The sequence below is a fragment of the Falco punctatus genome (assembly GCF_963210335.1).
Source record: "Falco punctatus genome assembly, chromosome: 2".
Classification (NCBI taxonomy): domain Eukaryota; kingdom Metazoa; phylum Chordata; class Aves; order Falconiformes; family Falconidae; genus Falco; species Falco punctatus.
In genome coordinates, this window is record NC_137581.1 from 72,292,434 (window position 1) to 72,310,643 (window position 18,210).

The window sequence follows — 18,210 nt, forward strand, 5'->3', positions numbered from 1 at the left end:
CTCCCCCCATGATCCTTCTGAAAAGCTTCCACAATTGCTGATGACCCTAGTTTTGCTCTTTCCTTGATAAGCAGTTTGCAAGAAACTTTTCTTTAGCCTGGTGCCAACCTAATCTACAGGGAGATGCAGGGAAATCCTTGTAAGAGAGCAGCTAGGAATGACTAGGAAACCTAGTGGCTTGTCAGCAGAAATAACCACCATACAGGTGGAAACAAAGCAAAAGTTAAGCAGAGAGCTGAAAAACAAAGGAATTCTGTGTCCCAGAAGTTGTAGCTTCAGCTCCTACATTGTTCCCAATACAAATTTTGAGTAAAATCTGATCTCAGTGCCTGAATGGATCCAAAACCCACGTCTCACAGCCAGCTCTGCTCACTTCCAAAGACAGAAACACTGCCATGTTGCAAGCTAAGCAAGTCTATTCCCTGCTTTTGTCACAGTGATCTAATCAGAGTGCATGGCCAAAAATAACTCATGCATAAGCATCATACTGCAAGGGAGAAGGAAAGAAAAAAAAAAAAAAAAACAAAAAAACACCACAAAAGAGAGCAGGGTGGGAATAGTTAGACCCAAATTTTCTTGTGAAGAATGGCATTTTACCACCCACTGGAAAGAGACTCCAGGACAGATCTAAGAGTGGCAATACTCTGTACCTCTTAGGATGAATGCTGGATTCTGGCATAAACTGAAAACATATGAATTTTCTTTTGTGTACCAGACTCTGTATGTGTATAGACTTTGCAAAAAACAGTTAAAAACCACAGGGACAGGAGTGCTCCCTGAGTTCCCACAGGAGCAAAAGAAAGTGAGGAGAGAACTATCAGTTCCTGTCTACCAAGCCTTTTTGCTGGCACAGTTGATTTACTGTCTTTCCAAAAACAAAGCAAATCTGTTCATGCAAATTAAATAGTTATTTGGTCAGAACACAAAGAAAAGGGTTATGGAAATGCACTACCTAATTTTCTTCTGACTGTCATCTTGGCTGTTCTCCAAATCCCAATAAAGAACAGTGGGCTCAACTTTACCTTAAATAAAGATGATAGCAATTCCTGTTAGAGCAATATTGCAAGGGGACGTAATTGTGTGCAGATCAGGAGCCTAGTAGCAGAATTTTACTGCTGTTTTGTACAAATGTAAGTAACATTACACTTTGACACATACGTTTTGTATGTAAGTACACCAAAGTGAAGAATAGTGATTTCTCAATAGTTCTAGAACAACCTGTGATAATATCTTGGCTTTATTTCCACCCTCCTGCCTCCAATGAAAACAAATCAACTTGAGCATGCTATATGGCGATAACAAGTATTTGCTAAAGCTAATGAAATATAATTGAATTGCACAAGAGGTGGACAGAGCCAGGCATTCTTCAGTACTATGAGTGTTATCAGCATGCATTAGCTTCCCACATCCAGCTTTGCATGGAGGGACAGTGCCCAGGCTTACAATATTGTTCCCTGGGCATATGGAGAGGCAAAGGAGGAGTCCTCCTGCAGTGCCCCATTAAGCACAGCTCTCTGGAGGCTCAAATGTGTCAGCTGCCGGTTCTGGCTGCACAAGAGCTTATTTCAGTCTACACACATGGTCTGCTCAGAGTGTATTGGCTTTCCTTGCTGTGCCTGCAAACTGGAGATACAGTTACCCATCACTCAGAGGGAGCACAGAGAAGAGAAGAGGGAGGAGGAAGTCACTTGAGGAATTTGGGGAACTTCATGCAAGATATCCAGTCGCAATGCCCTTTAGTATCACGACCTGACTTCAAACGCCCCACAGCTGGATGAGAATAAAGTCCTCTTCTGAAGCCTGAAGGCCACAGTAGGTCGTGTATGCCACAACTGCTTGAGTAACTGCTCTCTGCTGAATTCCTTGTCATTAACTACAAAGTTAGTGGCAGCCTGCCTTTCTAAGTGGGCAGGTTTTCTAAGGCTTTTCCAAGACCTTTCTAAGTATGTTCATGATGGTGGTTTATATATTTGGGTAGCTTTGCATTTTCCCTGAATTCTATCTGAAGCATTCCTTTCTTTTTGAAGAATTGAAAGTACTAAAACACATTAAAGACCAGCTCCTCTGCTATTTTATTTATTTTCTAGCTTACTGGGCCACAAAAGAGAGCCAGGAGGAAAAGAAATAGAAATCACTTCAAAAAATAACTTCTCATTACTACAGTGAAAGCAAAGCCCATTTACAGTTCCTCAGACCACTTCCTTTACTGACTTTAACAGTGAAACAATGCCCCTCTTTCACAACAGACGTTCTGGAAAAATAACTTGGAGAGAAACTGAATCTAAATTCCATTTCTGCACTAATACGGTACCGGTTGAAGACAGTGACAATTCCTATTTATTTTAGGAAAAATAAAATGAAATTTTATTATAAAATGCATGTTGCAAATTTACAATGCATTCTTCATAGAAAAAAATCCAACGTCTTCTGCTTAGGGCTAGAAGAAAAGTACAGTAGAAATAGTGTGAGTGCTTTGCTTGTCAATATGCTTTACTCAGTAGGAAAACCACCTTCAGAACAACAAATAGCTCACAATAAGCAGAATTCAATTGCAATCCTACTCAAAAAAAAACCCAACTTATTTTGAAATAATCAAGCAGAAGGACTTGAAAATCAAAACCAATCTAATAGAATCAAATAGAAGTCTACAATATGTGGGAAGAAAGTAGGTGAAAGAGAAAGAAATGAAAGAAAAAATTGCTGTGTAATCTGTAGACCTTTCAAATTTTCATTAAAAAAAAAATAATGTATTCCTTAGGAAAGTAATTTTGTCTGACCTACTACCAGCTGAAAAATATAATAAGTTTCCTCTCAACAATGTGAACATGTAAACACTGCATGTTCACTTTATATGCACAGAATTTGAAATAATGTATTTATGAACACTGACAGTACACAGAAATTTCACTCTTTTGGAAACTGAAATGGCACTTGAGACATTTGCACTGAAAAACAAAGCCAGGATAACACTGGACGATGTCAATGCTGGCCTGGGCAAAACAGCATGCTGCTTTAAGACAGACAGGCACAGGGTGCTACATTTAGGTAGGAAGAGTTAAAACTGCACAAATCTGGGGTGAGAAGCAACTGGGTGCCTAACAGTCCTGCAGAAAAGACTCAAGAAATACAGCAGATCACAACTGAACCTAATGGCCCACTGAAATACAGAACTAGGACTATAAATGGTAAACCCTGTGAAGCAACCTCTGCTCTTTTCATCCCTGGGAAGCCCCAAGAAGATATACTTGAAGTAAGATGTGTACCCATCGGGAAATCCAAGGCAGAGAAGTAAGCACAATCAACAGTCTGAAAAGTTGGCTTTTGAGGAAAAAATTAAAGAATCCAGGATATTTAGCTCAAAGATAAGAAAATTAAAGGGGTCCTGGCAAGCCTTTGGGTATGTACAGGGCTGCTTCAGAGGGCAGAGAGCAACCTGTCTGTGGCAGCAGTAGTGGGTAGGACAAAAGGGGGTAAGAAGGAGGTGTAATAGCAGCAAGAAAGATTCATGCTACACAATATTCCAGGTCACGTATTTATAGAGGTTGAGAAATAAGCAGAGGGTGTTTTCAAATCATCTAAACCAGCTTCTGCCAGATGAAAATATAATACTCCTATCTGAAAACAATGGGATGGACACCGATTTTCTAGATATTTGCCACTGAAAAAAAGTATTATATTCTTTTTCTGTGTTCTTAACAATTGTCTATTTGTCAAAATGGCCACAGTAACTTCTTACGAACTGCAGAAACCCTTTCAGCCTACAATGTTCATCACAGGTTTACCAGCTAAAACGTATTTGGTGTTTACCTTCAAATAATTATTTACACAGCATGTTCTTGAATATAAAGGAAGTAAAGCCCATCACTGGGCTTAATTCCAACAGATTAATCAGAAGAAGTCTCAACTCCACAGCTCCTCAAAATTTAGCCTAATGATGTATGCCAGTATTTCCAGTAGTGCTTTCTCTACTCATAGAATATGTTTCATCAGTAGTTCCAAATGTGAATGAAAATGTCTTGTATTTTTGTTTCTGTAATGTTTTATTTTATTTTATCAGGCATCCCTGAAAATGTACATTCTGAAATCATGCTTAATGTTTAGAAGTAATACTTGTTGTCAATCAATAAGCACCATTTTATATTATCTTTATAAAGTTGCCCTCTTACAAAGCAACTTGCTGGGCTTTGAGCAGTCTCTTTTCATAGACTTAACCTCATAGAAATAATTTTCTGTTGTTCTGAGCTATTTGTACCACCACAGTTTAAGGCTACTCACTGGGGAGAGAATTGTGATGGTGACAGTCCAGGACAACTTGTACTGCAACAGGGAATGGTTGGTACAATACAAGAGGATTAAAAGAATATGAAAAAAGTTGGTGGAAACTATAACTCCACACAAGACAAGAGAAATAGAAACTTATGCTGACAGAAGGCAATTGCAACAATAAAAACCACAAGTGTAGCATAGAACAAGGAAGCAGAAGGCTAGCTGCTCTGTAATCACAAATGAGCACATGTGCATTAGGGCAGGATGGGCTAGACTTTGTTGCATAGCTGTAATACCATGAAGTCAGAATGCAGGAATCACATTCACCGTTGTATTGCAATGTCAACAGCTAACTTCATTCATTTTCCAAATGCAATTTCATAGATCAGATAGGTTGGCATTCAGGATAGAACACTGTAAGAAAGAAACCCTGGTTAGAGATTGCTATAGCTAGGCACTGCATCTAGAGCAAAGATCCATTGGCAGCTATATAGCTGTGCATATTGCACCAATCCACAAGTCTAAAAAATTTACGGTTATCTCAGTAAAGGTCACTGCAAACAAACACACTGTATTGCCATAGCCTCATTGACTCTTGTGAACCAAAAATAATTTGAAAAAAATGCAAATATCAAGATAGAGGAAAGGTCAACTTTTCTGGAAGGAAGCAATAAAGTGCAAAAGCTGCACTAGTAGGTAAAACTGTTCCTGGTTCTTGTCTTTTTCTCATCAAGTGTATGGACAGCTGCAAGGACAGAGAATATTTTCCATGCTTAATGATATGTTTGTAAAGATGCCAGTGCAATTTCAAGGGCAGATTTTTGTTACAACTATTCTAAAAGAAATAAAGACTGCAAGGATCACGAAAGCAGATTTCTCTTATTTTCAGGAGCAAAGAGTTATGCTGTGGAGGAGGAATAACTAAGATCTGGACCAGACTTTCTGTGTCTGAGTCAATGCTGAATTTTCAGATTTATTTTAACTCATAATCATATACACTGTACCGGAATTTTTTTCAACATCATTATGAATCAAACATGTACTAAATCCCTTAAATACAGTTATGTCCATTCTCATTTTAAAGCAACAATTTGCATCTTCATGGTGCAATCAAATCTCCATACTACACACACAGAGGCCAGCAGATCAGTTGCATGCAGTGCTCTTATTGACCTCAACGCAGAACTACTAAACAACTTAAACCAATACTATTGTAAGCCAGTACAAAGAAAACAGCAGATGAATGAAGCAAGAGAAGGAGGTGAGGAGCACTAAATGAGGACAAATATGCCAGACTCCACTGACAGCTGTAGCTGATACCCCCTGGGGAAAAGGGCTGCAGATCAGCCCTTGCAGGCACAACTGCAAGGACCAGGAAGGGTCTCCAGAAAGGGCTGAGGATTTTCAAAGAGGATGGCCTAAACCCATGGCTCTAATCTTACTCTATCTTATTACATTAGGGTGGACACTCTTCTCAAGTGCTACAATTTGTTGCTCTGTTTTCCATTATCAGGTCAGGAACTAAAGAAACCACTTTAGTCACAGAAAGCAGTGTCACAGCTCCACGTAAGTGGAACTTTAACGGAAAACAGTAAGAGAAGAAAGAAGTTGCCACAGACAAGAGTGCACAGGATGAGTAATTGCAGCTAAAAAGGTATGCATGGGATGATACTAAAGGCTTAAAGTTTATCAGCAACTCAACAGTAGTTAGCTACAGATGATAGAGCAAACTTGGAAGATGGACAAAACCCATTTTAGGAGTAAAAAAAAGCACAAGAAACAGGTATGCAACATGCATACAATACACCATGTAGGATAAAATTGAGTATAATGCAGAGCTGAAGTAATTAAAATAAAAAATACAGGGAGAAAAAAAAGACAAGGAAAAGAATACTCCAGTTGTGACAGTTGTAAATACAGCTGATAATTCAGTATCATTTGAGCCATTACTTAGTGGTCAATACCTACAAGCTCTCCTCAGTTAAAACTGATTAATACCACAGACCATAGATAATCTGGAGATAAGTGTTAGATTCAGTGACAAATTAAAGAGCAAATGTCTACTTTTTACAATGAGGATATAGTGACAGAAGATATGAAATATAAGATGTGCTAAACTTAACATAGCTTTTGGCGTTAAGCCTATGCTTTCTTAAATCTATGTCATTCAGCAGTTTTTATAGCCTAATAGCTTTCTGTCTCCTCAGGATTTTCTATTTTCTTAAGCACTAAGCAATTATACACCAGCTTATTAAATTCACCTGTTTTTTTCAAACATTTTATAAAATAACTCCTCAGTAACACTGAGTAGGTCTATAATGAATTTTAACTATTGCAAAATTAACAAATATTTTCAAAATATGAACACATTATCTTTTTCTATATATATATGGGTACAAACATGTAATTTTTTCAAGTCAAGTTTGGTTTTGTTTCTGCACATATAACTATTGTTTGTAAACAGTGTCAGATTTGTACAACTCTAGCATCATATGGAAGAGTAGCATAACACAGTTTAATCTATTTATCACCAATAGCAGATGAGAAAAAAGTTCCAGATTAACATTTTAAAGTTTAAAAATAAGAACCTTATGGATGCTTCAATGTTAACACCCCTTTCAGACTAACAGGATGCCCACACCTTTCTTAGCCGTGTGCTCCTTCTCCATGACCTTTGATAAATCTTTTGGACCTGAGAAGTTCTGCTGCATACTGTGAGGCAGGATCTTTATCACAGAGCTGGGGAGGAGTTGTTCAAGCTTAACATTTTCACCATTCTGAAGAAACCGCTTAGCACAAGTTCAAATGCACATACATACTCTGTCCCAGGGCCCTGATAAAAGCTGGGGGGGAAAGCTTATTACAGTTCTTAGGCAGCTTCCTAGGCTGCACGTTGAGAACAAAACCACATGGACTACATTTATTTCACTTATGCAACATCAGTTCTTTTTTAGCTTATAGCATTAAATAATCTAGTCAAAGATCTCTAAGTTTAAGATTTCTGTCATTGGTTATAACACTGCTAACTCTCGTGTAAGCTGTTCTACATATTGACCCTGCTGATCTGTCTCAAAGTTGTTCAGGAAGAATCATTGCTGCAGTGAGTTCCTTATTGAAAGTGTTGCAGAAAAGAAACCTTAACCTTCAGTTAGCTGTTACAATCTTAGTAGGCTGCAGTCATGGAGAACTTCAGTGTTTCTAAGCCAAGTAAATACTGATATGGAACTTGTGACATTCTGTAATTCAATAGCAAATTTAAGCAGCTTAGTGAAGCTCTCTAGGGCAGTGTAGCACTTTCTCCAGCACTAAGCAAGCCACCAGACAAGTGCCATTCAGTTCCAAATCAATTATTGGTTCATCTATGTAAAATATAGTGTAAGCTGAAAATTGTACCGTCTTCACTTAAATAAAAAGCAGGATGAAAATCAAGCAAAATTATATGGGAGAAATCTTAGACCCAGTCCACTTCCCTGAATTTTAGGAGTCACTCCTTTCTGCAAGTTAAGACAAAAATGTTGCTATAATTTGCATAACATTCTCTGTAGACATAATTTGGTGGTTTTGTTCCGCTGAAGCCCTTTCCAATTAATGTATTTAATTTCTCATGTGAATTTCAACAATTTTTCTGTAAATTATGGGAATGAGTCAGAACATACGACAACTGGTATCCAAAGGCGTGACAATACAACAGGAGTCTTTTGTATCTACAGCAACTGAACACATTTCTCCTTTAATGTTCTGGCAATAAAGTGGAAAGGAGCTCTGCACAACGTCGCTACCAAACAAAAAGAAGTCAGTTTAAATTAAATTAAAACAATTATTTCCTTATTTTCCCCTATTTCAGTCACATTTTTAAAATGTTTCAATAACACAAGATACAACTAGTTAAGATAAATTGCAAAAAGAGAGGCTCAGAGCCTCAAAAGTATCTGCAGTAGAATTTGCAGACCTAGCCCCCAGTTAAACCACAGTGAATACAGATGACGAGAGAGTTTTCCAAGAGAAATCAGATTTAACTACATAAATGAGTGCTCATCAAACAAGATAAACTTTGTCTGTAAATATGGAGGGATTTTGGCTTTGAAGAAAGGATGACAGGGAAAATTTAGACCTAGAACATTTCTTGACAGAAGCAATGTGGAGTGCTGATTTATAGAACTTGTCCCACTACCCAGAAAGGTCATAGTGATCATGTTATTAAAAGAATAAAACCATAATAGTTCCTAAGTTTGGGGATTTTACTAACACTGCTTTCTTTAACAATACCAAAGTTTATTTTAGTTAGAAGTGAAAACCCCAAATAATCAGATATCAATCCAAATGTCCATCTAGCTGCTGTGCTTTCTGTTTTCAAGTATCTCTGACTAAAACTTGGTAGAGGTTGAGAAGACACCCTCTGGCACAGGGGTCCTCAAACTTTTTAACCAGGGGGCTGGCACACGGATGAAGCGGCAGGCAGTCATCTGCAGCTGCTTGGTTTCCCCCCAAACCCCCAGCCAGGGGGTGAGGGGTGGGGGGGTCTGTAAATATCGGGGGCAGATTGAGGACCCTAGGGGGCCGTATCTGGCCTGCACACCATAGTTTGAGGACACCTGCTCTGGCATATAAAAAGTGACATAGGGTAAAGTGAATCGTATCTTGAATTAGACCTTTAAAGTAGGTCAGATGGATCACAGCTCTTGATCACCTCTGCTGACTATTGATCTCCTCCAGAGATTATTTCAAGGGCAGCTGAATCTAATTAGCTTAAACATTGGTGTCTGAAGGATCACAGACATCCATAGTACCAAAGATACCAGTAATGGGCTCAGGCAACAGTGTGAAGATATAAGCACTCTGCAAAAAAAGCCAAGATAGCTCCCTGAAGCTTTATGGTTTGAAATTCTGCCTTCTGTTGTGGCTAGAGCAAATAGCAGTCCTAAATTATGGAAGAATTCAGTGAGTCAAAAAATCTCTCCCTGTCTTCTTGCATAAATAATTAATTAATCAAAGAAACATGAGAACAGCTATAGATGGTAATACCATAGGTTTACCTATGCAAGAGTCCTATCTCCAACAGGGAAAGTAGTGGCAATAATGTGGGAATTAATATTGCATTTCTCCTGACATATCTTCCCAGCTTCCAGCAGTCTGCAGCCAAAATAGAGGCAGTACCTCTTCTCTGAAACAGGCAATATCTCTTTTGTTTGCTCTTGGGTTTGCACCTCGTTTCCTGAAGATGAGAGCAGCAGACTCTGTTGCAACCCTCTAAAAGGAGGTGAGGACCTTCTCCTGCCTCAGAAACTACTCAGCCTAGCCCTGGGAAAGAGGTGTCCAGAAGTGGAAGGGAGCAAGGGAGAGGGGGTCTGCAAGGAGCAAGGTGCCTGCATTGCATGCAGAGACCACTGTGAGTGGCAAACAAAAGCAGAGACACAGAGCGGGGGGTCCCTCTTTAGAGACAGCAGAACAAAATGCACGGAGTTCATGTTCATGGCAGCTCAGGAGCTCTTTGAACTGACCAAAACCAAACCAAAGAGGAAGAACCTTCCCCACAGAAGCAGAAGAAAGTAGGTTATAAATTGATTTTGTGTATTCTTTCTGACCCAGTCACTTTGAGCATCCTCTGTCAGGAAAAAAATAAAATCTAGTTTAAATTTCAATAAAATCTTGCTTCATTTTACTTTTTAAATATTTTGTCTCTTTTGGAGGATCTCATTATAGTGCAAAGTTCTAGACATGCCTCCCTAAAAGCTAAAGTAAAAATGGGAGCCAGGTACAATCCTCAAAGGGGCTTTGCTGTCATCTTTTGTCATCTCTTCTCAGGTGCTTTATCAGTAAAATAAAATCCCATGGGGCTGAATGAAAGCACTGTAGATGTCTTAAAGTTTGCCATATCTGTTTATTTAAAGCCTTAGTACTAATCTTTCATTAACACAGCTATTTCATACAATTAAACTAAATAAACTGATGATCAGGTACAAGAAAACTGAATAAGAAAGTGTTCTGCATTTAAAAAGGCAGCTAAGTATGCAAATTTTATTATTTAAATTAAAATGTCAGTTCCCTCAAATAATATTAATGATTCTAAGTTCATAATGGAAAAATTGTATCAAGGCTGGGGACTGATAAAGAATTCTATAATCTTTCTAATTCACTCTACCAAATGCAATTAAAAGTTATTAGATTTCTAACACTTCAGCCTCTGTATAAAACATCATTCTGCTAGAAAATTAAACACTGAACTACAATCTACTTTCGTTTTTATGAGAAAAACATATTGAACAAATTTACCCAAACCATTGAAGTACAAGATGTACTGTATTTTATGAAATTCATTTCCATGCATCGAAGGACTAAAATCCATTGAGACTCACAGTGGCACTACTTCAGTAAGGATAAATAAGTGACAGCTATCATCAAGATAGTGGAATTCAAGAATCACCAATGAGATTTCAGTAGAAGTTTGCATGTTCCATTGTTAATAGAAATTATGTATATGCTTTAATAACTTTTATTCATTAATCTGACAGATTTGCCTGAATACAGAACAGGGAAAATTATACAGAACACACAGAGCCCATACTTACTTTCAAGGTTGCAGTTGAAGATCAGCTAGTGAATAATAGAAACCTGCATGGCCAACCATGCCATTTGTTTTCATTTCTTTTACTGACATAAAGTAGGACAAAACAATCATCAGTTATTAAGTTTCTTCTAGTATTGACTCCAACTGCTTTGCAGTTTTGAAAGAGTATCTTACCAGGAGCAACGTGCTATGGTAGACTTTATTGTCTGTGGCTTTTCAAAAACACTTATAGATGTTGGGTTTAATTCAAGAAATCCTACATAGTTCAGTACCCACTTATCTGAGACAGAAAAGTAAGGGTGACAACTGATTTCTTAAATTGCTGATGTGAATACCTCCCTTATGTTCTTAGCCACTGTGACTTCTAATGTCTTCACTTTCTGCATCTTCCTAGACCTCAGTAATGTAGCACTTTTGCTGTTAGCATATGTCAGTATACCTTCTGACTTCTTAACAGCTAATAATCTTTATGGGCTGAAATCACTCATTTCCATGACAAGTACTCTGGAAAAAGAAAGCTCTGGCTGACATGGTGAAGAAATACTGTATAACATGGGCCCTTTCCTAATCTCATACACCTCCAGGGCACCAGGACTTCCATTGCATGCCCACAAGGTCTTCCTGTGTGTATCAATGCCGAGGTAACTGCTCAGCCCAAGTCCACAGCAAGGTCCTAGCTCCCCAGAGTTCTCCTTGTGTAAGTGTTGCTTTGCTCCCAGACTTGCTTAACTTAATCCAGCTTGTTTCATTTAAGATAAAGCAAAGTACAGCCCTGGAGACAATTAATTTTACGGATCACACCCAAACAGCAGCATGGGTGAGCCTGGATTGGGTTTGAGTCTCTCTGCTCTGTATGGTTACTTAAACATCATCCCTGGTGGCTTCATGCACTTTAACTCCATCACTTTTATCAGATAACGCAACATATGCCCCCAGCCTCATAATCTTCAAGCACTGCTCTGCTAGGCTACAAAACGTCCCTGGCTGTGAACCTAAAAATTAATTGACCCATATATACAATGCCAAGAGGAAACACAGGGCCAGTTGCTGTGCTGTGGAGTCATGGCCAGTCTGCGCTGAAGGGGCAAGGTCTGGGCAGTGTGGACGCAAGCCATCCTGCACCTCTAAGGCCTGAGGGTGGGGGGATTAGTCCCCGGAACAAATGCATTTAGCAGCAAAGCTATACCTATTAAAACACGCTACTCTGGATACAGTAGCCACGTCATCCCACTGGTGCCAGCGATACACAACCTGTGTTTCCCTAGGTCCCCAGCAGAGAGAACAGCCTTCTGCTACTGGTACCTTCCTAAGCCAGCCGATACACCAGAAGTGTGAGCAGCAGATACGGAAGGTCTTGTTTACAACTTGATCATCATTGTACTGCTATAACTGGCTCTGTATTGTGCATAACCAAAATGGATTTCAATGTAGTATCTGTGTATATGATGATTCAATCAATGATTTATTGATTATGAGTTATTCCTCTTCAAGAATGTTGCATCTTTCAGACACTGGTATGGATGTACACAGTGGGGGAATTCAGATTGCACAAAAAAACGTAAATCTGAAATTCTGTAACTTTCAAGTGCTCAGCAGCTAAAAAGAATTTTTTAACTTTCTATAGGTCAGTGCACAGGTAGGTTTTATGACTGTCCTTCAGTTAAATGTGAGCTTTAATTTGGTTCTCTTTTCAGAATATGCAGAGCCTGCCCTCATACAGATGTATAACTAGCTGTATAAAAACCTGCTCATATAGGTCTATACATAGAAAGTATGCATACGGCTACTTTCATGTCACACATATACAGTGTGTACCTGATTTTATCTTGGGAAATTACTTATTCTGATGATAAAATAGTGGAGACTGGAAGTTATACAGAATTACCTATACTTAAGAAATAATGCCAGACAATTTTTTTGTTCTTCTATGGAGTGATTATTTTCTGTTCTCTATAATGCATCTTGGTTACTCACTGAAGCCTACAGTGCAACAATGCCAAATTTGGTCATTCTGTAATGTTTAGCCAACTCGTTAGTATTGGGAAGTCAGAAAAATGAAGTCATGAGCACTCTGTTATTACTCCTGGGGTGACTAGGATGTGACAGCATTTTGAAAACCTGTTCTGAGAAGCTGCCGTTCTGATTAACCTGGTGGAATTGTGAGGCCAGAAGCATATGGAAAAGGGCTTTCTGAAAAGATCCAGACTCAGAAAAATAAAACTTTTTTCCAGGGTGGTTGTTTTGCTTAGATAGAACAAAACTATGAAACTTACCAAGATCTAGGTAGATGCCTGGAACAAAGGAGTTGAGAAAAAACATAAGAATAACACATCCCAGCACAGTCAGGCATTTGATGAGAAGAATTTTGTCTGTTATTCTGTGCTGTAGATAGGGAGAAAAAAATCAGTAATTTATTAAAGTAAGAGCTATCTATTATGCATAGAGTTCACAAAAGCATGTGTGAAGTGCAAACTTCTGTTCCTGTACTGTATATTCCTCTGCAGCAGAAAAGACAGAACTACTGAATCTGAAGCGTTTCATGCATACCTATAAAACCCATGAATACGTGGCCTGATGTGATCTAAGAGATACCAGCAGCTAGCACCTGCTGCATACATTCAGCTGTGCTCAGCTACCCCCATCACAACTTCATTTCAGCAGAAGCAGGGTTGAAATGCATTCCTACTACAAAGGGCACTCTGGGCGCTCTGTGGTTTCATGAGTCTGGACAAAATCACCCTTTTTCACACACATGCTTTGAAAACCTAAAAACTAGCCTAGAGGTCAGGTCTTTCATGCCTCCTGTACAACTCTCATTGACACACCAAGCCCATAATCTCTGTGCAGTTTCTACACCCCCATGCCCAACTCCTGCATCCCTGTGCTGACCTCCTCATGCTCTCACCCTGACACCCAGCGCTTTCCATTGTGACTCTGTTTCTCTTCTCTGATGTCACTTCTCCCACCAGCCCAGGGAATCACCTTCTCCCAGCCTAAGTCCTTCTCTCCTTTCATAGTTTAAAGCTCTAGTAAAGGACAAGTTAAGTTTATGTTCTGTGAAAAGGTTGTCTTTTATGCAAAGCCTTGAAAAATTTATAAAACCTAATAAGAAAACCTGTTGATTTGGTTCTGTTTTGGTGTGACACATAGGACAGTGATGTCCCAGTCAAGGACCTGAGCTCACAAACACAGGCTTGGATTCATTAGTGATGCCGGTGAAGTGGAGAGGATGTGACATTTAGACCATTAAATTTAGGTGAAATTAATCCCACTACGGAGTTTATATTTTATCAGACCCAGCTTCAGCTTAAAGACTCAGGCAGTGTTAACGTGTGCACAGCAAAGAGAACAGGATTTATCCAAGTGTTTTATGCCTACTTGGATAATAAAGCAGGCATGTCACAGTCAGTGTAGTAAATTGGATTCAGTATTCAGTACATCAGCAGGACTATACTCCATTGTCACGCATCACAGTTATAAACAACCTATTGACACTTTCTGAGTCTTTCTGGCCATGGATTAAAAATTTAAGAAAACACTGATGAATCATTTATTGATCCTTTAAATGATATTTTTCTAAGGAACAAAAGTATAAAACCTAACAAAACCTCACAAGATGGTTCAGTAACCCCACCCCACTGAGAAGTCAGCCAGCCTGCCTGTCAGCTTTTCTGTAATCATAAGAGTTATTAAATTTGCATTAGGTTCAAAACACTCTGTATAAAGGCATAGGTCCAGGGTACTGAGAATAACTGCCGTCTACTTACTTTTTTCTGGAGTTCCTGAATATTTGTTTCCCAGTTTTTATCTTCTTGTGAAATTTGCCTGAAAGAAAACGACACCTGCTTTTTTCCAGAGTGAAATTGGAGTGTCAAGAGTGGTGTTAATAAATCTGTCTCACCACAAACAGACCATCTTTTCCCCCTATGGAGTAGCTCATACCACAAAGGAGTCATGGCCTACTTACGACCAGCAGCAAAATTCCCATGCACATTCACTTAAGACTCCACTTTTGTAATACACTCTGCTAAACCACAAACCCTTCAGTTCACAAAAAGTGCCCCAGACTGCGAAGGAGCTAGCCTACAGAGTATGGATCTCGGTATAGGAGCTGGCTATATGCAACATGTAGTTCCCTTAATAGTTTCAGGAGCTGTGCGTGCCCTGTTGCAATAAGACAAGGGTCATGTGCTAACATCAACAAGTCAGAACACATATATTTTACTTTTGCTTTTTTAAATCAAGTTTTTTATATTCAAAAAACTTCATTGTGTTATCAGCATAGTTAGCCTTCTAGCAAATAGCTTTGGAGTCTGCAGTTCAGGAGCAGTTCTGCTAATGCTAAAGAATTTTTGCATTGCTGTAAATGTACTGTGCTGGAGGAATCCTGATTTTCAAGAATAAATATACAATTTTTATTTATACTTCAGAAGTGTCCTCTTTAGAGTGTCGTAAAGTCTAATAATGTTACAATCTTTTAAAAAGGAAGAGATTTGAACAGCCTTTTTGGTCTTTCAGTATTAATACTGTCAATCCATTCAAAGTGCCCAATATCAACAAAAAAAATATGTAAACAAAAGTAATCTTATTACTAGAACAGTCAAATTTACATGTCCTTGCTCACAGTGCCTATTTAACATGTTTATTAATGAAAATTAATTATTTCAGTTTCACTTTAGTCAATTTACTTTCCAAGTATTTATCACTCATTCTCAGTCATCAAATTCCATAGCATAACAGCAGTTTTTTCCAGAATGTAAACAAAATAAGGTTAGCATTTCTGTTAATTCTAGTTTATATAAACCTTTTTTTCTATACATGAACGGTTAGTTACACTTGCACTCAGGTTCACACTGAAGATTTGATGACAAAATAATTTTGAAAACCAGCAATTTTCTAATAACATATCTTTCCAACTCAGCAGTTTGTTGAATAGCACTTGAATTTTTCAGTTAAAAAAATTTACAGCATTTTACTACACTGATGCCGTTATTGCAAGGAAAAGTCCAATGACATATTTGTCATAATTTCAAACCAAACACTACCTGAAATTTCTAGGCCTTTAAATTTGGGTCATATTGATGCATATTTCCCCGGACTTACGTATTGGTTTTGTCATCAAATACTTTGTGTTTTACTGAGGGTGAGGGTGGCTCTTGAGATCTGCCCCGACACCCATCTGCTTGAGACAACAAAGAATATAGGTCTTGTCCCAGTGAAGATCCCTGAAAGCCTTCACTTTCAGCTCTGCCTAAAATTACTAGATATGAACCCCTGGCTGGCTGAAGCAAACAGAATTACCCCTGCTATCAGCAGTTATGCTATCAGTCCTGCCTGTAGTCTGAGACGAGCGGGATGTCCCTGCCCCTGCCAGTCCCCTGTGCCTTCAGCTTGTCCCCACCAAGGGCTGGAGCAGGGGAGGTGGGACACGCTGATCCCCACTCACCTGTGAAACGTCCTCAGCTTCTTCCTCAGGAGCATCTCCAGAGTCAGCACCTTCTGCATCAAGAGGCATTTCACAGCAGTCTCCTCTCTGCTGGCTGGGTTAATGCGCTGTGCAGTCAGTCTCCAAACATAGATCTCATGTTTCAGCTCTAAAAAGAAACAAAATCGCTTATCTTAGAGCAGGTATAATCTTAGAGCACTAAACCAGAGGTGCACAAAATATGTGTAACGTGCCCTGGACTCAAAGCTGTTAAAATTATTGGAATGGTTTTCCAACAATTCTCCACATAGGAAGCTGCTTTTACCATTCATTTTGCAGAGCTGAAGGGAATGAAAAATAAACAGAAATTTTTCATAATTTTAAATAAGTTAATCCTTAGTCCTTTTCCAAAGAAAAAGAAGTACAGTCTTCAAACACTTGCAAATGCCTTTCACAAGCTTTAGTGCTAGAATCATAGCACATCCATTTTTCATCAGAAAATAAACTGCCAAATATATTATACTGCTAACGAGATACTAGTTTCTTTGTAGTTAGGAATTACAGCAAATGTTTCTTCATGTATTCAGACTGGACTATGTTGCCATTCACTCTATATTCATACAAGCAATTTTATCAACGTAAGGCAAAACCAAAATTTAGCACTGTCTTATGCAATATCCCTTAATAACATTTTAAAGGTTTCCTAAGAGGATTTCATTCTTAGGCACTGAAAAGATCCATAAACACAGCTACCATTTCCTGCAAGCTGACCTGAATGATATCTGATCCTGTGTTAAGTTCAGACAGACTGATTTTACATTTGAAATCAGCCTGCAAAATCTTGTCAGGAGTTTTAACATTTTTTAATTTATTTTTTTCAATATTGTCAAGGCCTTGGAGAATGACAAACGCTTTGGATTTTCCAGGAAATCACTAAAAAAATAAGAGCCAACTATTCCTTCAGAAACTGTTTGTACAAATGCTTCCTGTTGAAGCAATAGGATGTTTCCTCACCCTTCTTTTCTGTTTCCCTCAAATTTCATGTCACTGAAGACAATGTGTTAAGAATTCAGGGCTTTATATCTTAGGTTCCCTGTTTAATCAGCAAATTGTTCTTATCCTAAGAAACAGATATGGCAGTCTTTGCACCACATATACAAACTACATGCATTATTTAGAAAAAAATATATTATGTCATAACATCAGAAACATTTAAACTTATTTTGATGTAGGCAGTGATATTATCATTTACTGCTGCAAAACCCTAGTGGGGTCCCTACTATCAAAGAGTACTAAACTAGTTTAATCCCCTCCCCTTTCCTTTGTGAGCATTTATAATGATAATACAGAGTGAATCATGTAAAGTTTGACCATAAGAGGGAATTAGACTTGACAGAACTCAAACATTTAAGAGCAAAAGTAAGCATGCTCAGAGCCTGAACAGTTGACACAAAAAAGGAATATGAACAGCAATTGCCTCACGTTTTGTATGGTTCGTGTCTATAGACGAGCACATATCCATCGAAACGGTCGTCTTTGTTGAAGCTTTACAATGCAAGACCAGCAATGTCAATTCAAACTATCTAAAGCCCAATGACTATCCCAGGTTATTAACAATTAGTGCTCAGCTAAAGTTTTTCTTCCAAGAAGGTATTCATACCTGAACTACAGGTATCAAAGAGGTGCTGAATCTACCAACTTTCCTTAGTAAAATATTTGGTGATTCTCACCAGGCGCATAATCTTACACTAAATTATATTAAAACATGGACATGTCCTGTTTATCAAAGGATCCACATGACACCATGGAGACCCTGGCATAGCCATCATTTACTTTTCCATCAACATTTGTGACACACACAAATATATCAGCAGTGATTTTCCATTCTTTTCCAGAATATAAACAAAAAAGTGACAGAGCTTTAGGCCACAGCTGATCTTCTGCTCCCCACAGG

General features: G+C 38.5%; 1 protein-coding gene across 1 annotated transcript in view; it reads right to left on the reverse strand.

Moving 5' to 3' along the window:
• OCA2 (OCA2 melanosomal transmembrane protein) overlaps positions 1 to 18,210 on the reverse strand; it is a 226,847-nt gene that overhangs the window by 97,225 nt on the left and 111,412 nt on the right. The window contains exons 16-18 of the mRNA XM_080377365.1: positions 16,278 to 16,425; positions 14,599 to 14,656; positions 13,105 to 13,213 (exon numbers count right to left, since the gene is read on the reverse strand). Coding sequence (XP_080233491.1) covers positions 13,105 to 13,213; positions 14,599 to 14,656; positions 16,278 to 16,425 — 315 coding nt within the window. The remainder of the gene's footprint in view (positions 1 to 13,104; positions 13,214 to 14,598; positions 14,657 to 16,277; positions 16,426 to 18,210) is intronic.